The sequence below is a fragment of the Caenorhabditis remanei genome, chromosome V, assembly GCF_010183535.1.
Source record: "Caenorhabditis remanei strain PX506 chromosome V, whole genome shotgun sequence".
In the NCBI taxonomy this organism is placed as follows: domain Eukaryota; kingdom Metazoa; phylum Nematoda; class Chromadorea; order Rhabditida; family Rhabditidae; genus Caenorhabditis; species Caenorhabditis remanei.
The window spans coordinates 10746992-10771340 of record NC_071332.1 but is presented as its reverse complement, the minus strand read 5'-3'; the positions used below and the strand labels follow the sequence as shown (position 1 = coordinate 10771340).

The window sequence follows — 24349 nt, the reverse complement described above, 5'->3', positions numbered from 1 at the left end:
AATTATATAATGAAAACACGTATTCGAGACATTCTACACGCACAAACTGGTCACTGAACACAGACCCTTTCCGTTTGTTTGAAAGATCGAAAGGTGCAGAAAAAATCAATCCTGGCATCTCAAGTACTGTGAAAGTGGTTAATTGACCAACGACTTACATTTCCTTTCAAGATCTCATGAACTTCAAAGTGGTTGACTGTCCGACTATCCGCTTTTCTGAATATCTGCAAGGTTGTGTTCTACGAGAATCATTTTTGTCATTTATTACTATGCATGCGTGCTAGTCTTGTTTGTTCTTATAACCTCCCAACAGAAGCAATCAAACTTTTGAACTTTCAAGAAACCCTCGCCCTCTTCCAAACTATATTCACTTCTGAATGCCTCATTAATTCTCTCGTAACACTGTAGTTTTTCTTCTAAAGAAAGTGTGAAACTGTGCTACTACTACTGTGAAAACCAGTGACCTGAATATGCAAATGATCGAGATTGCGCCGCCCGTCGCCATGTTTTTCTTTGGATCTTTTCCAAAAAACTTTCGATTCCTTCTTTCATTCACTCACTTGTTTCCAGATACTATGTCAGCTGGCAATAAACTTCAAAGTTTACAAGGTCTACGAGGAATCTCAATAATTCTCGTTTTGATTTTTCATCTATTCCCAAAAAGTTTTGCCAATGGATTTGTTGGAGTGGATATGTAATACTTACTGTTTCTGTTTTTCGAGATTTGAAGTGGATTTTCAGGTTTTTCGTGTTATCTGGATATCTCATGACTCGAATTCTCTCCAAAGAATTCACGCTTCAGTCAGTTGTGAACTTCTATAAAAAGCGATTCAGCCGAATAGTGCCACTTTATTATTTCACTATTCTTGCCACAATTCTAGGTAATTTATTTATATATTCATATTTCTTTCAATCATTTTAATTCTTCCAGGTGTTCTCTGTCTGGTTCTGAAATCAGAACGAACTGAATTTCTACAAGATATCAAATGGTGTCTCTCACTTCTATCCAACTACCAACCCATTTTCGAACATCATTCATACTGGGATCAAATCTCCACAATCCGTTTTCTTACCCATCTTTGGTCACTCGCAACTGAGTTACAGTACTATCTGATGGTTCCAATAATTCATTTTATTGCTTCAAATTTGCCGTTCTTCAATCGAATTCTTGCATATTCGCTTGCAATTCTCATCCTTTTCTTCTTCCAACTTCTCACTCCATTTGAACTTTCTTACTGCTTTCTGGCATCAAGAGTTTGGCAATTTCTATTGGGTTCCGTAGCTTTTGAGCTCTCTCAAAAAAATGATGAAGTGATGGATTTATGTACAGAAAAGAAGAGAAAAGAAGAAAAGTTCAATGTGATTGATGGCTTTCCATATTTATTGCTGGCTATTATAACTACAGTAGTCACATTTCCTTGGATTTTTGGAGAACATTCAACAAGGTAACTCGTATAAGATAATCTTCAATGCCGCAATTATTTTTTTAGATTGATTATGTCATTGTCTGCCGCAGTTCTATGTTTTCTTTGTGGGAAATTAGAAAACTCCTTTTTAACGTAAGTATTATTTCTGAACATTCTCCATGCGAGTACTCGAAATTAGGTTGCATTGCAGCATCAGCAATGAAAATCAATGAGTCAGAACGGTCAGAGACAGAAATTTCGAAAATAGGAAAACTTCTTCTGAATATCTGTATTAATTTTCAGACTGCAACCTCTAGTCTTCATCGGAGACATCTCTTACGCGACCTACCTAATCCATTGGCCTGTCATCAAGTTTTTCGAGTACATCCAACAAAAAGATAATATTGGACTGAATGCCTACGGTAGTTTCGGAGCTTTGCAAAATTCCAACAGAATAAGTTTTCAGAAGCGACTACTGCTGTTCTTGTAGTGTTTGCTCTATCTCTACTGTGTCATTATGCATTGGAGGTAAGATTTTAGGAATAATTACGTGAAGATTCGAAATATATCTTGAGATTTATCTCAAAAGTTTCATGGCTTTTTTGGAAAAATGCTTTTATTACCACTCCGCTTTCTTGTCTAGATGTAAAACCATGGATCAAGTAGAAAAGTCTACATGGAAAAAACCAATCGGAATTGGCGACAATGTCTAGACATCTTTTTCTGTTCGATTTCGGAAAAACCAGGGAACCACTCATTTAATAGAAAATAGAAGAACAACAGATTTCAAGATTTCTAAAAACCAGATTTCAGCGGACCCTTCTTCGCCTCGACTTCTATGTGAACTTCACAATTTCTGTCTTCGTTATCGGAATATGTTTATCATTGTATCCATTGGTGGAACACAGTCAATGTTTTGCAATTGAGACACTCCCGGATTCCACAATTGAAAAAATTGAATTCAATTTCAATTCCTCTAATATTATAACTGAAACCTCGGAGCTGGAGTGTGATTATAACGAGACAACTGTTGATTTGGCAATCGATAAGTTTGGAATTGAATATTGTTCTCATGTAATCCATTTTCATTGGAATCCAAAACTACTCATTTCATTTAGAAAAGCAATGGTACCGGTATAATTATGGTCATAGGGAATTCCTTGGCAATCAGAGCATTTTCCACAATTTTCAATCTTTTTGACGGACAGTATGAAGAAATTCGGTTGTTTGCCAAGCATGGTGGAGCTCCTCTTCTGGAAATGGCTCCGTACTATAACCAGGCAGTTCTGGATATGGCAGAAGAAATCAATCCAGATCTGATTTGGATCGTCCAAGGAATGAAGTAAGACTTTCTATATTTTCACATAAATCTACTGAGAATTTTCAGTGAAATACATTTTAATAAACTCGACAGTATACCGAACGATCTCGATGAAGTTGTTCAGAGTACAATGAATAAATTCAAGAAGATGGCCAAGTTGATTTATGTCGATCTTCCCTATTATGTCATTAATGTTATTCCATCGAACATCATTGGAAGAAGTTTGATATTCAGGAAAGATATCGATGAGAATTTGTCGATTAGTTTGGAAAAAGTAGCTGAGCAAGTTAGAAGACAAACAGATCGATTATTGGGAATGAATTGCAGTAATTGCTATTTCAATGATATTCAGAAAGTGAGTTGTTTCGAATACCCATGGATTCACATATCACTCATTTTCAGGCTCTGACAAACGATCAAGATGCATTTTATCTGTATGAAAAAGAGAGTTACAAATCACTAGTTTATGATGGATCCCATTTATCAACTGCCGGTTACGAGTATCTGAAGCCACTCTATCAAAAACGGATAGATCGTTTTTATGAAATGTTGAATTCTGAAAGAAATTTTGGAATTTGAGAATTGTTCTTTTTTTATTGATAAATAGTTTACCTTCAGAATCCAGTGCCTTTTCTCTTCGTCTGTATATAAATGTATTCATAAAACTATTTGTAATAATTATTATTCTCTCGGTAAAATGTTTAAATTTCACAGAATCTTTTCTTAGTGAAGAGTTTAACAGATTTTGTCAAATGTACATTTTTTCAACTCTTCGAAATTGTTTAAAAATGAAAAGTTGACATGAGGAATTTTATAGCAAAAAGCGCGGGGAAATTTCGAAACACCTTGATCTAGACGGTTGGAAGAGGACGCGGTTTATGTTCAGAGGTGGGAGGTTTCTCTGGCTCACACAAATTTCAAGAAAGAAATGCTCAATAATATTCCATCACATCTATTAGTTGTCTTTTGGTGATTTTCTAGTTCATTTTTCCTTTAGTACCGATTATGCGTGTTTAGACAACCCATAAACAGTTATGCGCTAAATAAGAGTTTATTGACTAAAAGCTAAGTGTTACAGATAAAGTGGCGCTGGGGGATAAGGGAATAACAAAGGTAAGTAACAAGAGAAAAGGCAACAAGTTAGGGGTACGGAGACCGGCCCGGAATGAGCTTCCGCTCGGCCTTATATACTGATCTGGGGGTGGGAGACAATGGCGCCCGCGGGCGTAGGGCAAACGGGAGAGGTCAAATGGTGGGACAATAACAAAGGGTGAGAGATAGATGTGCGCGTGGAGACGCAGACAATGAAAGTTAGAATTATCAGTCCGTTGAATCCAGTCCATACTTTACACTTTTTTAATGAGAGCTACAAAATAGTCATGCTGCTACAGTATCCCCTTCCCCCATCATCTACCGAAAATTCGTAAAAACAAACGTCAATAAACAAGAGACACAGAACATTTGATTTCTCGTGTTTGACGTACTACGCAAGAACAATGACTCCCTCACAGCAAAGCGTCTATGCGGCAGTATTGCGAAAAGCGCGTGCCCCGGTTGCCAATAGCGCGCATGTTCTTCTCCACCCATCAGCTGACGTACACTGGTGACCCATCTCGCATGTGTCTGTTCTCACCTCAGTGCGCTCTGTTTGTCGACTCGATTCTTCTTTTCCTTAATTGCTCATCCCTGATTTCTTGTCTCTTCCTATTTGGCCTTGCTCAGTATTCTTCTTATTTTTCTACAATCTTCTTTTTAATACAAAATTTTAAAAATCCATTTTACAGATGTCCGCTTCAAACACAGATGACACTCCTGAAACTATCAATTACATAGGATTCAATCAAGATTCTAAGTAAGAAGAAACAAAATATGTTCACGTTTGATCAGGAATCACTCACAATCAAAAGTAGAAAGAAGAGAACTCGTATTTTCAACAAAAAAGGAATTCTAATTTTTGTCTAAAACTGACTGAAGATGACAATATTCTACTGCGAAATGTTCCGATTCAACATTCTCTCTGAGAATTGAACGGTGTTTTAATCAATATTTTGAAAAATCAATTCGGTCTTCCCCAGCTTTTGGAAGGAAAAGGGGGCGTCATGGGACCCGTTTCCTCTGCGACGGCTTCAGGGACAAATATCGAAAAAAAAAATGTGAAAGATTCTTTTGTGGCGGGAAGAGAAAGAAAAATTTAGTAGAGAAATCGAGATTCTACTAAAATGGAGTGAATGAAGTAACTCTTAAAATTTGAAAAAGATATTCTGAAGAATTGAAGAGAAGTCTTTCTAGAATTTCATCAGAACTAAAAACTTGAAAGCAAACTGCTCAGAAACTTTTTTGGGAGCAAGACATAACCATCCGTTTCCTCAACTCTTCCTAATCATTTCCTATTTTCAGAATCATATCGGTCGGCCACAAAGAAGGCTACATGTTCTACAAAACAGCCGACATCCTCGAGAATTCCACCCTCACATGCGAAGGACAAAGCCTGAATCGTATGTTGCCCGCAACGCCGTTTTCAATTAATACACCGAGATTTCCTAGTTCCAGACCTGGGTCTCAATAACTGTCTGATCATCGAGCGGCTCTTCTGAAGAGTTTAACAGATTTTGTCAAATGTACATTTTTTCAACTCTTCGAAATTGTTTAAAAATGAAAAGTTGACATGAGGAATTTTATAGCAAAAAGCGCGGGGAAATTTCGAAACACCTTGATCTAGACGGTTGGAAGAGGACGCGGTTTATGTTCAGAGGTGGGAGGTTTCTCTGGCTCACACAAATTTCAAGAAAGAAATGCTCAATAATATTCCATCACATCTATTAGTTGTCTTTTGGTGATTTTCTAGTTCATTTTTCCTTTAGTACCGATTATGCGTGTTTAGACAACCCATAAACAGTTATGCGCTAAATAAGAGTTTATTGACTAAAAGCTAAGTGTTACAGATAAAGTGGCGCTGGGGGATAAGGGAATAACAAAGGTAAGTAACAAGAGAAAAGGCAACAAGTTAGGGGTACGGAGACCGGCCCGGAATGAGCTTCCGCTCGGCCTTATATACTGATCTGGGGGTGGGAGACAATGGCGCCCGCGGGCGTAGGGCAAACGGGAGAGGTCAAATGGTGGGACAATAACAAAGGGTGAGAGATAGATGTGCGCGTGGAGACGCAGACAATGAAAGTTAGAATTATCAGTCCGTTGAATCCAGTCCATACTTTACACCTCCCATCTTTTATTCGAGATCGTCCTCGATCGTCCAAAGAACGGACTGATGACTTGATCCATCGATCATCCTTCGACTGCTTGGTTTGGACCACGGTGTTGCCTGATTGACACGAAGTGTGTTGCCGATGTGGCCAGAGCTCACGTGACTAGAATGTCCAGTGTGGAACCAGTGGTTGCAGTGAACGAATTTCTCTGGAAACCGAACAAAAGTCATGGAAATTTGGGGTTCAAAAAGGGTGTGAAAATTGGTTTGGGAACCGCTTTTCCTAGGTCTACACCAAGAAATTCATCCAGGATGACATTTCCCGGCTCCCTTTTTTAAACGAGACCGTCCCTGGTCTACTAAACCAAGATAAACTTAGACCTAGGAAAACTTATTCTTTCGGCCAAATTCTGTCCACTGGGCCATGGTGCTTGGTGGTCGTGTTTGATGTGTCTAGTCCCTGCTTGTGGAGCAATAGTTGTCCCTCCGGAGTTTATTGTACGACTCCTTGAGCTGGTGGATTTTCAGAAGCGTCCGTGATCATCAACGCGACGTTGTTAGATGACATTACCGGTGGAGCCGCGAACAGACACTCACTTGGCAGACTCAGTGGTGCTGTCAGAATAGTGAGCTCCGAGGTGCGACTGAATTCCCCTGGGATAGCACCCTTCACAATCCGCTCCAATCTTGGGGGGATTTACCGTTTCTTCCGCGACCTTGATGTCGAACTGCGATGGGCTCGGAGTTGCGGGTGGGTTGGTACCGAGTGGCAGGATGTCCTTCCCAATATGGAGTGATGCGTTGACATAGTCGAAGACGAACATCGGCAACCTTGACAGCAAGTCGTTGCCAAAGATGACATCGTAACTGCGTGGGTTTCCAGGGGTGCAACTACCGACAGTGAAGTAGGTACGCTGACTGATGCTCACGGAGCCAATCTGGAAGAGAATGTCGGCGGAGCCGGCCATTTTTACCTGGTTTCCTCCTATGCCACAGGCGTGGTCGATGGGAGTCTTTATCAGCTGCTCGATTTCCAGAATCTTGCGTGTGTTGTCGCCAGCAATGGTGATGTTGGATCCCGTATCGAACAATGCGCTACACCTGAAGCCGTTGGCTTTGATTGGTACCTGAGCTGTGATCTGCTCCGATCCGATACGATGCTGATTGAAGACAGCCTGATGCACTTGTGGGCTCTGCTCCGCTACTTGCGTAGGCCAGTGTATCATGGAAACGCTCGCGTTGCTTTCAGACGAGTAGGAACCATCATGGAACATCCTGTCGTGCCGCCTCTTGAACTCCTCGAGCTGGTCATCTCTTGCCTTGATTGCATTGCGAAGAGCCTCCACTTCGTCGTGTCGACAAACTGCGTTGACATCTACCGGGTGACTATCTCGCGGGTTCCAAGTCCTGTTGGATCGTTGGTTAATGATTCCGTTCTCGCGATCTTCCCTCCTCTGACGGCAACCTCGAAGGTAGTGTCCGGTCTTTTGGCAATAGTAACACTTTCTTTCGGACCACTCGTTCCCACTTTCGTTGTAGTTTCGTTCTCTGTTGTTTCGAGAGACGTCACGTCGGCTATTCTGGTTCTGAAGGTCGACGACCATGTTCGTCAGCGAGGATATCAATTCAGGGAGTTGAGCACATGATGCGGGTTGATCTGCCGGTGTTAAGCATCCTTCAACAGTTTGAGCGAAACTGAGTGCCTCTTCGGGAGTAGCTGGTGTACGGAGCATGACCTGAGTCCTAATTGTCTGGTTCAAGCCATTCAGGAACTGTTCCAGTGTGACTTCCTTCTGAAACCCGGAGTTACCTGGGTACGACTGCTTAGCCAGCTTGCTGATCCTGTGGAAGAAGGAGTCGGCAGACTCTCCGGTGACTTGCTTGCATGAACGCAAAAGTGCCTTGCTTCTTTGCATATGACTTGTGCCCACGAAAATCGCCTTCATTCCTTGGACGATGTCCTTGAATGTTGCATTCGGGTTATCCGTCAGAATACTCTCTGCTCTGTCCCTTGCTTGATCTTTAAGCGCTGTGAGGAACACTCGCTTTTTGTCTTCATCCGAAGCATCCGCATCCATTGCTAACATTCGATCATTGAATGCCCGAACGAATCCATTGAAGTCTTCTCGGGTTGTTCCACCGTAAGTTTCCACTGGAAAGGCTGTTCCGTACGACAGCGCCATTACTTGAGGAATGAAACCATCATCGAAGTTTTCTTCGTCTCTTGCTTCGTCTTGTTCTTCGGTGTACTTCCGTTGATTGACCGATGTATCTTCGTCACCTGAAAAGTTTTCCAGATCACGGATTTCTCCGATTTCTTTCAACCGATTAGCAATGTAAGCTGTATTCAAGCCGAAGCCCGAGATACCGGCTGTTTCAAGTGTATTTCGAGACGGGCTCAGGCTTTCACCCGAGGCACCGCTCGGTTTTATGCTTATGACCGGAGAAGTGACCTCAGCGAGATCAGACACGGCAGTTGGTGGGCTGACACAGTGGTCAGCCCCTCCACCAACCCCGTGACTGACCTGTATCGCTTCGGCGTAGCCTTCTCCTCCTTGACGGTTGTTGCTTTGACGTTCCAGTCTGAAAATACGAGCGTAAGCTAGACGTTTGACCATGAGAGAGACCGGAAATGGTCCGCGAAAGACGAAAACATACGTAAAACAGCGAAAATATTTTAGGCCAAGACGAAATTTTGTCTTTCTCGAAAATTTTGTGAATTTGAGCGGCGATTTATCACGAAAATGAGCTGGGATGCTTGCTAAAAATATTTTTCAGCAAAAGAAACGCGAAAATTTCGACGAAAACAGCGAAAACGGAGAGAAAAATTACTCCGGCGACTTTCGAAAACCAAAATGACGACTTGTTGTTGTTGTTGTCGCTCGCTCCAGCTTACGGTAGGCGACGCGGTCGCGTCTGCGGTTTGTCGTGCCGAGACCTGTCGGCTGCGCCTCACCATGCGCCTTTCCTCGAGAAGTTCTTACTGTAGTTCATCGATTTGCAAAGAATTTCCTTTCTTTGCATCGGAAAAACCCGGAGAACGATTGGATTTTCAGATTTTCAGGCGTTTTTCTTCTTCCGGCGGCTTTGATTGGTACCACGTGTCGATGATGACGAATCACGTTCTTTCTTCCGTTTTCTTACGAAGACTCCTTGAACTTCTGCTAATTCTCCTTGCACTATGTTGTTGGCTTGTTGTCTTGCTTCCTTGTCACTCGACGACTTGTCGACTTGTTCCTTGCTGCTCCTCGACTGTCTGCGGATGTCGATAATCCTTTGCCACGTGCTTGTGGCGCTTCTTCTCAGCCCGAAGGGCTGTTTTGACAGGTTATGCTCCATCTACCTGTCTCCTTTCGTTCTCTCGCTCGCCGATGGAGCTCCGAAGTCTTCTCGAACTTCCGTGCCTTGTTCCTAGCTCGTGTAGGGGCACAATCGAACTGTCTCTGGGTGTTCCGTATTTTCACTGGGAAATAATAATCGAGCCATCACTGGGTGCTCCTTATTCTTCACTGGGAATCAACCAACGAAAACATTTCTGGATGTTCCGTATTTTCACTGGGGGTTGACCTGAAATGGCGCTCAATCCTGAGGCCTTTGCCTTCACCGCAAATCGTCCTTCATAGCCATTCGCCGACCAAAATCTGATAAAAATTTATCAAGGGTAGCTCACTCTGCTGTCTCACGACAACAGAAGTAAGGTTTAAATGTTGTGTAGAGAACTACATGTCTTATGGACAGAAGCGATTCCTGAGAGAGAAGGTGACAGTTAGAGGGTTGACACGGTGGTCAACCCCGTTTCTAACCCCACACGACTCGCTGTGACCAGGAATACGCTAAACTTACCGACTTTCGACGGGAAAACTGTCCTGTAGTCGAGTTGAGTGTGGTTGTCGCGATTTTCCATGTGCTGCTGTCCGAAAATCGATGACGGGTCGAGATGTGTTGTTCCAATCCGTCGCGAACTAGAAGGAGTCCCAAAAAGGGAAGAGGGAGCTCTGTCGGGGTAATTTGCCGACGGAGAAACGGTAACGAGTTAAAACGGACCGAAAAACTGCTGCGCGCGCAGTTTTGTTAAGAGGGAAAGAGAGGGGTGCGACGAACGGCTTTCCTAGAAGCGCGTTGACGTAAGCTTACAAAAACGACCGGTGAAGACGGTCAAAAAGTCGCGCTTCCCATTAACCTACGTGAAACCCTAAAAATGCTAAATTTTACCTAGAAACTACCTATGTTAACCTACAGTTACTAACCTAAAACTACGGGCGTGCACTCCCGTTGACTAGTTAAAGGAGTAACAGTCCTAAGCGCACTAAAAATCAATAAAAGGCGGGGTGGGTGGGTGGGTGTTTAAACGTCTTAAAATTAAGACGCGACTCGCTGCTACCAGTACCGATTATGTGTGTTTAGACAACCCATAAACAGTTATGCGCTAAATAAGAGTTTATTGACTAAAAGCTAAGTGTTACAGATAAAGTGGCGCTGGGGGATAAGGGAATAACAAAGGTAAGTAACAAGAGAAAAGGCAACAAGTTAGGGGTACGGAGACCGGCCCGGAATGAGCTTCCGCTCGGCCTTATATACTGATCTGGGGGTGGGAGACAATGGCGCCCGCGGGCGTAGGGCAAACGGGAGAGGTCAAATGGTGGGACAATAACAAAGGGTGAGAGATAGATGTGCGCGTGGAGACGCAGACAATGAAAGTTAGAATTATCAGTCCGTTGAATCCAGTCCATACTTTACACTTTTTTAATGAGAGCTACAAAATAGTCATGCTGCTACAGTATCCCCTTCCCCCATCATCTACCGAAAATTCGTAAAAACAAACGTCAATAAACAAGAGACACAGAACATTTGATTTCTCGTGTTTGACGTACTACGCAAGAACAATGACTCCCTCACAGCAAAGCGTCTATGCGGCAGTATTGCGAAAAGCGCGTGCCCCGGTTGCCAATAGCGCGCATGTTCTTCTCCACCCATCAGCTGACGTACACTGGTGACCCATCTCGCATGTGTCTGTTCTCACCTCAGTGCGCTCTGTTTGTCGACTCGATTCTTCTTTTCCTTAATTGCTCATCCCTGATTTCTTGTCTCTTCCTATTTGGCCTTGCTCAGTATTCTTCTTATTTTTCTACAATCTTCTTTTTAATACAAAATTTTAAAAATCCATTTTACAGATGTCCGCTTCAAACACAGATGACACTCCTGAAACTATCAATTACATAGGATTCAATCAAGATTCTAAGTAAGAAGAAACAAAATATGTTCACGTTTGATCAGGAATCACTCACAATCAAAAGTAGAAAGAAGAGAACTCGTATTTTCAACAAAAAAGGAATTCTAATTTTTGTCTAAAACTGACTGAAGATGACAATATTCTACTGCGAAATGTTCCGATTCAACATTCTCTCTGAGAATTGAACGGTGTTTTAATCAATATTTTGAAAAATCAATTCGGTCTTCCCCAGCTTTTGGAAGGAAAAGGGGGCGTCATGGGACCCGTTTCCTCTGCGACGGCTTCAGGGACAAATATCGAAAAAAAAAATGTGAAAGATTCTTTTGTGGCGGGAAGAGAAAGAAAAATTTAGTAGAGAAATCGAGATTCTACTAAAATGGAGTGAATGAAGTAACTCTTAAAATTTGAAAAAGATATTCTGAAGAATTGAAGAGAAGTCTTTCTAGAATTTCATCAGAACTAAAAACTTGAAAGCAAACTGCTCAGAAACTTTTTTGGGAGCAAGACATAACCATCCGTTTCCTCAACTCTTCCTAATCATTTCCTATTTTCAGAATCATATCGGTCGGCCACAAAGAAGGCTACATGTTCTACAAAACAGCCGACATCCTCGAGAATTCCACCCTCACATGCGAAGGACAAAGCCTGAATCGTATGTTGCCCGCAACGCCGTTTTCAATTAATACACCGAGATTTCCTAGTTCCAGACCTGGGTCTCAATAACTGTCTGATCATCGAGCGGCTCTTCTCATCCGCTCTGATGGTTGTCATCTCCCAGAAGGATCCACGTGTTCTACACGTCTATCATTTCACCAGCAAGAATATAATTTGCGATCACCGATTCAACAAATCGATTCTCACCGTCAGACTGAATAGAGATGTAAGATTTCGTAATATTGCTCATTCTTATAGTATTTTTTAATTATTACAGAGAATCGTGGTATGTTTGGAGGATTGCATCTATATCTACAATCTGAAAGACATGAAAATGATGCATAATATTATGGATACCCCAATGAACAAACTCGGAGTTGTGGATCTCACCAGTAAACCAGGGAATGCTTTGATTGCTTATCCTGGAAGCACCGATACTGGATCTGTTCATCTCTTCGATGCAATCAACCTCTCGTCAGTCAACACATTCGTTGCTCACGAGGGAACTTTGGCTTGTCTGAAATTCAATCAAGATGGAAATATGATTGCCACTGCTAGTACAAAAGGAACTGTCATCCGAGTCTACTCTGTTCCAACTGGAACTCGTATGTTCGAGTTCCGACGTGGAGTTTCTCGTTGTGTCACCATCTACTCTCTTTGCTTCTCATGTGATTCCAAATATCTTGCTTCTTCTTCAAATACAGAAACAGTCCATGTCTTCAAATTGGAAAAACCCGAAGGAGACGATAAACCGTAAGTGACAGAATGAATGAAAATGTTCGGAGTAAAATAAACTGATAATTTCAGAGAAGCTGCAAATGAGAGTGCTGGCTGGTTTGATACCATCAACAAAACTATCTCTGCATACATGCCAACTCAAGTCTTGCAAGTCTCAGAATTTATGACAACGGAGCGAAGTTTTGCTACTGCTAAGCTCCCAGGTGCCACTAGGACCAATCAAGTCGCTCTTGTTTCGTAAGTTGTATTTATTTTTCTAAGCTCAAACATTGTGAGGAAGAAATATAGTTTTGCATTCTATTTTAAAACTCTTCCCATGATTTCGAAATATCTGGTTTTACATTGATTTCTTCCAGCAACAAAAATCAGCAATACGTGATGGCTGCCACTTCCGATGGATTCGTCTACGCTTACCGATTGGATCCAGAAGGCGGTGAACTCGATCTCATCAAACAACATCGTATCGGGCCAAAAACCGAGTCATGCCGTATCAGTCCACTTGGAACTGGTGGAAAGTCTTCTGATAGCAGTAAGTTGTTATTTGAATAGGCTGGAGATGTCTGAAAATGAAGTATGAGTTTAGATCAAACTGTTCCAAATATGGATGATCCCGATGACTTCCCACCAATGAGCCATACCAGTGGTTAAGAATTATTTGGCAACAAAATCTTCGATCAATAACCTTGTCGCCTAGATTCGTTTCTATTCCTGTCTCTTCTTTTCCTTTTTATTTGTATCAGATGTACATCAATCCATATATATATCTCACTTGTTTCCTATCACATGCTTCTTCTTTTTTCCTTTTTCTATCCCTTTGTATCAATCTTCCCACTCTTCTTTTTTCCCCGTAATATAGCTGGCTAGTCCTACCGAAATTTTTTCGAATAGTGAGTGTGTGCATACGTTATTCATGTTCTGTAACTCTTTGTTTACCCATATTTCCTTCATTTTGTCTTTTTTGTGACATTATTTTCATCTATACAACTCGCCTCTCACCTCTGAAAATCCGCCTTTTCGTCTAATCGAACAAACCCAAAAACAGTCTCACCAATTTCTGTATTATATGTAATTTTGGCATTCTCTTTGATTCGAGTAAATCTTTTCATCACTTCTTTTCTTTTCACTTTCTAATCAATTACCAATCAACAGAAAAGAATAAAATCCAAGAAAAAAGAACGATGGGTGTATCTTTAAAAGATGCAAAAGACATCGAAAAGATTGGTCATTCGGTTCTTTCTCTTCCTCTTTTCATGTCGTCTCACGATTTATTTCGGTTTGATTCTACATTGCATTCCTTCAGATGACGTCGTTGGTATGGATGGTTTTGATTGGAATGGCTTGGGCTGCGGAGCCAAATTCCTTCAGGAGTATTCTTATAGAAGTGAGAACTGAATTCCTAGACGTTCCAAGTAGATTGTATTACGGAGCTCTTTCTGTGTCTTGCTTATTACAGGAGCACAACACATGTTACTTGTTTTATAGTGTTTTGATATTCTAAAAAAAATTTTGTTGCAGAAACATTTGAAACCGGTACCCATTCGATGACCTTATTTTATTACATCAACTTTCACTAATCGGATACCCGAACAATACTAACTTTTACTGGAAATTTGTAAAACTGGGATGGAAAAACACGAAGTTCAGTGAGAGGATCACAGTTTATTCTAGATGCTCCATAGCTCAACGAAACGTTATAGAACTCAGAAGATACATTAACTTCCTCGACGACTTCGAATAAAGATCAGAAAATCTAAATTGGGTATTAGATGCTGCGTTCTTATTGCTATCATTATCTCTTTTCACTCCGTCGAAAAACATCAAGAGGAATCAGAAGATTAGACTTTAGATAGTGGATTAGATATTGAGAAATTTTGAAATTAACATTTGAAAACGAAAGCTTCTTTGCGACCATTCAAAAATCAATTAAAATGAGTATTTTTTAGCGCGCCTGTGAAAAACGACCGGATTTGGATTTCTGTGGACCATCATCTCCTGCACAGCCACTCTCAAGTTCAGTTGTTCCTCTCGTGGTCCCTCCAATGCCCACAACAACTGCATCAACAACAACGACGACTACTGAAAAACCATCAACAACAGCATCATCCACTACCACTGATTCTCTGAACTTCGACGATGATTCTGACAGCAATTCCACGTCTTCCACTGAGCACGAAAAGTTGGGAAGTTTGGTGAAACTTCCGAAGCCAGAAAAGTCAAGTACCGAGGTAAGAGAGAAACAGAGATGATGATGATTTGAACGAAAACTGGTTTTCTCTGATCAGACGATAATGAAAAAAACTTTTGAACTGATGCGTTTCTTTCGTTGTTTGACCGTACAAAAAGATGCAATTGAACAATAGGAAAAGAGGAAAGAATGAGACAGATATGTGCCTGCTTCTGATTTTTGAACATGAGGAAAGGTGTTTTTTTCGGAAAGTTTGACTGAAAAGGTCAACTTTAGAACCAAAAAGGGTATTTCCAAACGGAAAATGATCAGAGAGAAGAAGTATTTTTCATAAAAATATTTCCAGAAAGTGGTTGACCAAGTAATCGAACACAGTGGAATCGCCACTTCTGATGAGCCTCCGAAGAACTCTTCATCCGTTTCAGAAGTGAAAATTGAAGACGAAAAAGGAGTTCTCGTGTTTGTGAGCGAATACTGTGTTGTCGAAAGAGAACGATTTGTCCGAGGATGTCATGGGGATATTGACAAGAAGGAGGTAACATCGGATGGTCAGAAAACTTCAATGTTCTTATCATTTCCAGGAAACCTTCTGTAAAACTTATGTGGCTGCATGTGCATCTACTACAGGAGTGCTACCTGTCATGACTTACTGTGCTCGGTACTACACATACTATCCAACTCATTGTAAGACACAACTAGTGGAGAGGAATGCTCTACAGTTCTGTTTTGCATTTGAACAGTTCTGTCTGCCAGAGAAAACTGCCGCACAAGCACAGGTAATATTATAGTTCTAACCATCAAGATCCCTATAAAATCTATAGTCTTTTTGCATATGGTTCCCCATTTTCTACTCTAAATCTTCGATCACATTAATAATCTCAAAAACCATTGAAGCGTATTCGTTTTTCTTTTCTCTCATTATAATTTCTCCTCTTCTTCCACTAATAAACAAGTCGTCATTCGACACCAGAAGTCCTCTCCATATGACTCTTTTTTCAGTCCCAAAAACCAAAATCTTCTCTCCGGAAGTGCGAAGATGTGCTGCCTGAAGCGAGAAAGGTCTGCAATCCGTTCCCCAACCCGAAGGACACTTTCAATCTACTCCGATGCACACATTTCTTGACGAATTGTAAAAAGTTTGTGGATTGGTTGTAAGCTTATTTATTTGTAAATATTTGTTGTAATTCAAATTTATATTAATCTCATATTAACCTTAGTTTAGCGGAAGTTTCGAATACGTTAAGCTGATTCAAGTAACCGCTAAACCAAGGTTTATAACTTAATAAATTGAAAACTAAAGCTTTGACAACATCATAAACCCGTTACACTTATGAGTTGAATGATCGAAAATCACTAGACATATACTTACATAGAACCAAAAAACACATAATTCGATCAGTTTCGCCGAATTAGCAACGGCAGAAATAGCACACTAAACGAGGAGAAAACCTGTGATGAGTTACACAGGAACCCCTCACAAGTGTAAATGATTCCGATCGTTTCCTCACTATCAGATGTCTGTGCCAATCGGACGACGTCACGACGAGCTCGTGGATTCTTGATGGCGTTCGAGAAGACACGACTCCAGCAGTCTCGCACAATTGCACCTCCCGTCTCTGCAAGAGAATGATTGATGGACGGGTTAGGTGAGATTAGGATGGAAAGGAAATGGAGGAGCAGGCGGGAGTGTCATGAAACGAACTGAGAAGTGACAAGAAAAAGAGAACTGACCACAAATTGTTCTTTCGGCTGGGGGTTGTTTGATGACTGCTTTGATACATACACTATCTTCACAATCGACGACAGGCATCAAGTCGCGCACCTGAAAGGCAGAATTATAGTTTTCTCACCAACTAGAAGTTTTTGGGATGAGTTTTCACCAACTTTAAATTTTGCTTTGCTTGTTCATTTTGGAAATTCTTTGAAAAACTAAATGGTTCGGTATATTTCATAAGAGATATTCTTTGAAGGGAACAAAATCAAAAACTCACCGTCTCACAACTCTCATTTGCAAACCATGGGAATTCTTGCAGATACAATAATCGATTGGTGTTCTCATCTTTCGGCTGAAAATAAAAAACAAATTAAATAAACGAGAAATGGCTTCTGTTAGGCATCGAGTTGAAAACGGATATGCCTCGTTTTCTTGCTTTTTCCTTCTTTCGGGGGTCACCCACTAATGCACGATGAATGACGTTTTAAGTGAGAAAAGACCCAGAAAGTGAAAAGAAAAAAGAAATGAAAACTTACCCATTTGAGGTGCAATTGAGGAGACGAGCAGCTGTAACATTGCGCTGAAAAATAGAAAAGAATAGAAAAAGGAAGTATAGAAATTGTACAAAAAAGTGATGAGAGAACTCTCGAGGGAACGAATTGGAGAGCAAAGGAGAAACTAATGAACTCCCAATTAAAAGAATGTCTGTCTGGATTGGAGAAGGTACCAAAATGACTTGAACCACTATTTTTATTCTCGGAACGGGAAAACAAAACAGAATAAGAAAATTATAATTCTTGGGTTGTAGAATACACACGCCTCACAACAACTCTCTTTTTTCAAGAATCTCGTGGGCTACCTTACGTAAATTGCATCAAGTTTATTCTTGCAAATCTCATTCTCTATTCTGAATAAACCTATCTAAACTAGTAGTTGACGAAAAAGGTATGGAAAAACTAAGTATCAATTCTATGAAACTTCAGATCTGGACTCTTTCATCCGAGATTCACCAACCTGAATATCCCGATTCCCAGCAAATCGTACCGAGTAGAAAAACCAATCTCAAAATCATGAACTCCAAAATAAGACAAAAAGCCAAGAAAGGAGTAGAAGTTTGATGGTGATGGGGGCTGTGGTGGGGGCACTGCGAAAAAAAACACTAACACACAGACTCTCCACCACTCAAAATATTCCCTTGCCTTTTCTCTCTTCGCCTCAAAAAAAAGAGAGAAGAAGGGGCGGGTCTTTCTCTCTTTCTGAGCAACTCAAGAGGGGTGAAGAAGAGGAGAAGGACCGAGATCTTATTTTTCCATATTCTGACTCTGAAGAAGGAGAAGAAGAAGTCGGACGCAGATGTCTCAGCGAGGGCATTCTGAAAAGAAGTGACATGGAAAAACGAAGAAGAAAAAACGAAGAAGGCCATGTTGATTATTATGGATAACGGGCGGCTGATTGAGTTTTCGTTTCGTTTTCTTTTCTTCGTTTGCTTCCACTCGAAGAGCATCAGAGAGCAGAGAACATAAAGGAAATCGAATGGTGGAGGAAGGGGGAAAGGCAAAGGACGTCTCTGCGAAAAAGAATTGGAGTTAAATGGAACACACTGGTAAACACAATAGGGCGGAATCAGAAGACGTCTGGAAACTTCTGGCATGCCTATAAGAAACATGACTGAAAGCCTGTCAGAGTTCGGAAAATGGTATGTTAGAGTGGATTGAATAGTTTTTCATACAATTTCGGAGAATATCAAGAAACCTATCCATCTGAAAAACAATAATCTGTAACTACGAACGAAAATTTGTTTTCTCTTCCAACACCAAGATTTCTCCGTTTGATTCAACGTGTAGTTTTCTCTTTTTTCAATCTTCCGACTCAAAATTGCACCTGCTTCTCCACTTTTCTTTCATAAAATCCCATATTGTTAGCTCTTTTTTTAACACTTGTTTTTAGTTCAACACATGAAAGCGCAGTGACGTGGAAAGGAAAATCATAAAAAAAAGACATGTCACACATACATGGAGCAAATGAGATTTCCTTCAGTGAGTAAAAGCCAAAATTATACAGAAAAAGGAGAAGAGAAGAGAGAATAAAAGAGCATTCATCATTGTTGAGCAAAAAAGGAGAGAACGTGTACACTTCAAAAACTATCCGGAGTTGAAGTGGTTTCTAAATAGAATATGGGAAAGAATAGGCCAAAGTAAAGAAAAGAGTTTAGTTTGATGTGTTGAATGGGCTTTCAGGTAAAGAATAAACAAGATGAAGGTACGGATTGGAATGGATACTGGTAAGCGGATAAATTGGAATATCAAAGCTGTTATAGATGCAAAAAGAGATTCAATTAGTGATTCGAATTCAGAGGAAAACAACTAAAAGTTATTTTCTTAAAAGTATGGTTTGTTTTTTCTGTAACATCTGTTCAAAGTCTGATAAATTACTTCTACTATGCACGAAACATACCTTGAGATTTATTCAGAAACCTTATTGGCAGACATACGTACCCAATCAAACTACAACCGATTCCAAAGATCATTTTCTATGGAATCAATGCTTGAATAAATGAAACATGTGCACCTATTGTCCATACCGTAATCTAGATTTCCGTCTGCTCTTTCGAACTCTGCTCTGCCACCTCCGCCCCCACTCTGCCGACTTTTCAAAACTTCAAACTCCAACCTTGTCAAGTTTCTAGAACTGTCAAAAAAATGGATTCACCACGGAAATATTCGAATCGAAAAAGGTAATCCGGTCGTCGATGAACCTGTCAACCATGCCTCCTCCTCCCATCCAAATTGCATGAAAACGTCAGTAGTGTATATTTGTTTGCTCACCGGCCTAATGATTGCAAAAAGTTGCGATACGGAAAGAAAGGTGCCAATAACGATGGAAATGGTATAAAAGCGGCGAACGGTGGCACATAATTTCATCGGCTCCCCTCACTTTCCCTTTTTCACTTCATCTTCTATTCCCCCTTCAAGCCAATCATGCAATCCGCAATCGGACTTCTTTTGTAAGTACTCTTCCTCTCATTCTCTCTTTTTTCATATCATCGACTAATATCTTGAAAATTAGTTTGACCACTGGCCATCTTCAGTAGTACGATTAAGAGTATTACTAGTACGATTTCCAGATCATTGAGCACTTCAAAAAACTACTAAACACATTCTTTTCAGGGTTATCGCGTCCGTTTCTCACGCTCAAGTGCTATCGGTGAGTTGAATCTTTTGTTGGGTTTTCATAGCTTTTCTACTGCAACAAATATCGAAAAAAAAGAAGAGAGAAACCGATCGAGAAACATTAAAACACAATAGCTATACGAAAAGTACTTTTAGATCCAAATCAGTGGAATGAGTTCAGAAATCTCTAATTTTTCAACCAAACAACTTCATTTCCAGTACAACTGTGCTGTCCCGCCATGTCCTCCACCAATGGCATTAGAACCATCTCCATATGCATGTGCAGCTCCTCCATGCCCACCTCCAGCTGCTCCACTTCCACCACCACCAATGCCAGCTCCAGCTCCAGCTTACAACCCATATCCATGTGCCAATCCACCATGTATTGTTGTTGAGCCAATGCCAGTTGCTCCACCACCACCAGCTCCAGTCCCACAATACAACCCATATCCATGTGCTACTCCACCATGCCCAGCTCCATATGTTCCAGAGCCAGTTCCAGCTCCACAGCCAGTGTACGAGCCATACGCATGCGCTGCTCCACCATGCCCAGCCCCAATTGCCCCAGAGCCAGTTATCCAACACGTTCCAGTCCCATATCCTGTCCAAGTTCCAGTTCCAATCCAAGTTCCAGTCCCAACCCCAGTCTACCAGCCAACATATGCTTGCGCTGTCCCACCATGCCCTGCCCCAGTTGCCCCAGCTCCAGCTCCAGTTTACGCTCAGCCAGCTCCAGCTCCAGCTCCAAGAGCCGTACCAGTCTACGCTGCTCCAGTCTGTGCTCAACCACCATGCCCACCAGCTGCCTATAACCCATACGGATACCAAGGAACACCAGGATACGCTCCAGCGTATGCTCCATACGGACCAAGCTACGCTCCAAACTACGCTCCAGGATATGCTCCACAATACGCTCCATCCTACAATCCATACACTCTCCGTTCCCCATTGGCAGCTCCAGCTCCAGGATACTATCCATCTCCATTCAGAAGAGCAATGCTTCTTTTGGGATCCAACAAGGGAAAGAAAATGTCGATCGTGGCTGCTGAAGAGAAGAAGAAGACCGCTTAAAGATTCTCAATTATTTGAGATCCTTCTATGTCTGTACATTTGCCCCTAATAGTAATTTTAAGTATTTGTCCTGAAAAATAAATCCTTTGAATTAAACACGTTTTAATTGAACCATTTTATACAAAAAGCATGTGTCGAGTGGAAGTGAAAAAACTTGAAAGAAAGCAGTTTGAGATAAGAAATTGTGGAAGAATCGGGGGGATCGTCATCAATGGGAGTGTTTTCGAAGTGCAAAAAAATGTACAGAAAAGAAGAAAGTAGCTGATGGAACCAGTAAATAGAACAAAAGACGTTTTCTCTGAGCCAATCGAATGTGAGTTGAGACTTCTTATGGCTGCCAGGCGAGAGCGTATTGTCCGTTCTTCTCGATCTTGCATGATTTTCCCTCCTTGAAGTGAGATTTGTAGGCAAAGTCATCGAGAGCGACGACAGTCTCGAACTTTCCTCCGAGAGATCCCTCGGCTCCCTTTTGGATGGAATCGGCGGATCCGAGAAGGTCACCTCCTCCCATAGCTCCCTTCATCGAGGCCTCGAGTTCCTTGTTGCAGCAGGTGAAACCTGTAATGTGATATCTAATGTCCTGATTTTCTCTGTAGGTGTGGGGGGTACTGTATCTAGGGTCATTTTTAAGCACAATATACTCTTCAACTGGGCGTGAATATGCTGCCTGAAGATGTACAATAGTCCTTGGAACCTATTGTCATTTATCAATCAAGCTAATTCGTATCACACCAAAGTCGAAACACTTTTTCCTTTCGTTCCCTCCGTGTATCCAAAAGCTAGATAATGTCTCTCCTCTTCTTCTCCTAATGAGATTGGATGTGATAGCAGCTAATTGTGATTCTATGGAATCCCGCTTCTCCTTTCCTCCCTCTCCCACTCCAACACTTACCGCTGTCGTTGATGTAGCAGTTGTCCTGAGCGAAGCAGACAGTAACAGCCAAAGCGGCGAGCACGATGAGTGAACGCATTCTGAGTCGACGAGGCGAGGATGCTGCAAATGCCAGAAAGTAGACGATGAAGTGTGGGTCTTTTATACGGGGAAAGATGAAGAATTGAGATAAGAAGAGGGTTGTATACGTGTTGACAGTAAGTTAAAGTCAAAGCGAAACGAAAGATTGTTATCTATTAGAAGACAGAGAGACACGGTAGCAGCGGTGCAATTTGAGGTTCGAGATCGGCGCTGTTGATATGGAAGAGGCTCAAGGACAGAAGAAGGTGGAGAAGATGTAAACAGAGGACATAAACTGTATGAAATGCTGTATGAAAAAATGTAGATAAAGTGAGGTACGATGGGTCGGAGGGAGGGAAGAGTAAAGTTTGAAATACTTCCTCAGTCTGAGAATTTTCGGAGCGAGACTGACGGAGGGATCGTGAGGTTTCAAAGTTCTAGATAGACCTCCGAAAGATCTTTTTCAATTTGTTGAGAATGATGGACGGATCGAAAAACATTTCGAAGCTGACTGTATGGGATTACAGGTATGGCTCGTTCAGGTAGCCCAATACTGCTACTAATGTGTGTCACCTATTCCCGGCTCCAGGAAGGTTCTAGTTTTCCGATAGCATTATAAGTATAGTACGTTTGGAACGTAGGGAAATGCTACTGCATCCATTGGGTAAACTTAGAACCAGTAGAACTCATATAATCATAATTGGAAGCTCAAGAACTTTTATCAGACTTCTCACCCTATACAAGAGCTTACGTTTCAGTCGAATCTTTGATTTAGATTACGATATCTGTTTCCTGAGGAAAGGACTAGAACCCTCCCTTTCCCGGATTCAAGACTGTTTCATGTAGTTCCAGTCAACCTACATTTTACTTTCATTTGAATAGAACACCTAACGAAGAGTCAAAGTCATCATTGAAACGAATCGAAATGAAATCCAGTAGGATTACTATCGACAATTATCTCTCAACCCCCCCATTCATTCAGTCTCATTGTTTTCGAAAACTGCCGAAAAAAGGGAAGAAATAGAGAATAGAATAAGAGAACGAATGAGAAGAAGCTAACCGAGAGAAGAGATAAACTGGAATCGCACGGTCTTCTCTTCAGGGTATGAAGGCGTACTAAGTGCCGAAAGAAGTCGATGAAGGAGAAGAAGCTAAAGGGAGTAGAAAGGGGGCGGAGCTAGGAGGGCGGAGTTGTTCCCTCTGTGTTTCTGTCTTCCGCTTCACTGCCGAACGTCGTCTGATTCTTTAGAGATCTCGAATTGTCTTGAAAAAATGGAAAGGATCAACGAGATACGAATGGATTGGCAGGCAAAAACGGTTGATTTGATAATAGATTCAGAGGAGAAAACACGGGAGAGAAAGTACCTGTTTTGCGGAAGAAGCTTACGGGAAAACGTTTTTCAACGTAGAAGAAAAAGCGATTTGATTTAGAATGAGACATTCACTTTTAGAAGTACGGATTATGGGAAACCGAGAAGGAATTGTTGATTTGTCCCACGGAAAAAAGAAGACGACCGGATTGATTAGTTGGAACGGAACGATGAAGGAGGGTGTGTATGATGGGAAAATTATGGATATTTATGAGATAGCTTATTGAAGACATTGTATACAATGCGGTCTGTAAATGTTTTGAGATATGGCGTGAAAGTTTGGATCCAGATTTCGATTTTCACTTCGTCTGAACTGAAAATTTTGTCGAAATCATGATAATAAGGTAGAGATGACTCTACCTCTCTCAGAGTGAAATTTAGAAATAACAAGGTGTCGTTTATCTGGAAATACTCGATTTTGCTTACTTCGACAAGCAAAAATTTGTAAAGAAGCAGAAGACATTCGAATATCCATTACGGGAGAACATACCCTCTCTTACAGAACTTTTATTCACTTGAAAATTAAAATTGCATACAACCGTTTACGCTTTTTATAAACCAAACACCTCAACTTTTCGAAACTAATTCAAATAATCGAAGTAATTTTTGTGCAAAAAATATTTTTAAACCAGCTGAGATTACGGAGTGTTGAATTGATCTCATCGGCAGTATTCAACTTGAAATTATCTAGAAGATGCTCATAATCATTGGCATGAATAATCACAGACACTTCGCCACGTGGCAGTTGTTATAATTGTAATTTGCGCTCACTGAGTTCGACTTTTACAAAATTCTTTTCGTGACAAATGAAGTATTTTTATTTTCACAATCGTTTGAAATTTAGAAACTCAATAATCGGGATAAACGCAACAAAAAATCGAGAATTCCCTTCTCTAAACCTAATTTCTCACTTACAACCATCGAACCAACTCGAGTTAACAGAGTAGATAAATAAACGAAGAGAAAAAGAACAAAGAGAGTGTAAACGTATTCTTTCAGAAGGTTTTATAAGTTTTCTTTCAATGAGATGTTTAACTTCACACAGTTTCTTTTGCTTGACAAGTTTTTTGTCTTCGTCTTTCGTTTACTGCTACGCCTTCAGCTTCTTCTTATTCTCACGAATTAGGCTTTACACATTCTGACCAAAACCATGACGCCCGTTAAATTCTGAAGGCCGCCGTCGTCATCGTCTGAGTGAGAACTCGATTCCTATTAAAAAGATCTCTTTCTGATTATTTGTAGCTTCTGCCAAATTTTGTGATTTGCTTCCTCATTCAAACACTGTGTGCTTTGACCTTCGCCGATTCTAAGAAGCGAACACGTACGTGTTCTTCTG

The 24349-nt window shown here is 41.1% G+C and overlaps 6 protein-coding genes across 6 annotated transcripts; 4 read left to right on the top strand and 2 right to left on the bottom strand.

The window, feature by feature from the left end:
* Window positions 1–575: 575 nt before the first annotated feature.
* On the top strand, window positions 576–3306 carry GCK72_018894 (uncharacterized protein; the record flags this gene model as incomplete). Its single annotated transcript, XM_003115527.2, has 10 exons — window positions 576–694; window positions 742–881; window positions 932–1445; window positions 1491–1559; window positions 1710–1828; window positions 1873–1934; window positions 2220–2480; window positions 2525–2748; window positions 2794–3082; window positions 3130–3306. 10 exons carry the CDS (start codon window positions 576–578, stop codon window positions 3304–3306), a joined length of 1974 nt encoding a protein of 657 aa, XP_003115575.2.
* Window positions 3307–11100: 7794 nt separating this feature from the next.
* On the top strand, window positions 11101–13199 carry GCK72_018893 (uncharacterized protein; the record flags this gene model as incomplete). The annotated part of the gene is made up of 7 exons (XM_003115653.2): window positions 11101–11168; window positions 11714–11811; window positions 11867–12039; window positions 12091–12566; window positions 12621–12788; window positions 12908–13080; window positions 13135–13199. The coding sequence occupies 7 exons, from the start codon at window positions 11101–11103 to the stop codon at window positions 13197–13199; spliced, it is 1221 nt and encodes a 406-aa protein (XP_003115701.1).
* A 652-nt stretch (window positions 13200–13851) lies between these two features.
* Window positions 13852–15891, top strand: GCK72_018892 (uncharacterized protein; the record flags this gene model as incomplete). Its single annotated transcript, XM_003115380.2, has 5 exons — window positions 13852–13932; window positions 14495–14776; window positions 15083–15271; window positions 15318–15512; window positions 15736–15891. 5 exons carry the CDS (start codon window positions 13852–13854, stop codon window positions 15889–15891), a joined length of 903 nt encoding a protein of 300 aa, XP_003115428.2.
* A 240-nt stretch (window positions 15892–16131) lies between these two features.
* Window positions 16132–17522, bottom strand: GCK72_018891 (uncharacterized protein; the record flags this gene model as incomplete). Its single annotated transcript, XM_053732785.1, has 5 exons — window positions 16132–16352; window positions 16468–16558; window positions 16728–16802; window positions 16987–17030; window positions 17465–17522. 5 exons carry the CDS (start codon window positions 17520–17522, stop codon window positions 16132–16134), a joined length of 489 nt encoding a protein of 162 aa, XP_053581698.1.
* Window positions 17523–19428: 1906 nt separating this feature from the next.
* On the top strand, window positions 19429–20691 carry GCK72_018890 (uncharacterized protein; the record flags this gene model as incomplete). The annotated part of the gene is made up of 3 exons (XM_053732784.1): window positions 19429–19454; window positions 19618–19654; window positions 19840–20691. The coding sequence occupies 3 exons, from the start codon at window positions 19429–19431 to the stop codon at window positions 20689–20691; spliced, it is 915 nt and encodes a 304-aa protein (XP_053581697.1).
* Window positions 20692–21019: 328 nt separating this feature from the next.
* GCK72_018889 (uncharacterized protein) lies at window positions 21020–21662 on the bottom strand (the record flags this gene model as incomplete). The annotated part of the gene is made up of 2 exons (XM_053732783.1): window positions 21020–21249; window positions 21584–21662. 2 exons carry the CDS (start codon window positions 21660–21662, stop codon window positions 21020–21022), a joined length of 309 nt encoding a protein of 102 aa, XP_053581696.1.
* Between the last annotated feature and the right edge of the window lie 2687 nt (window positions 21663–24349).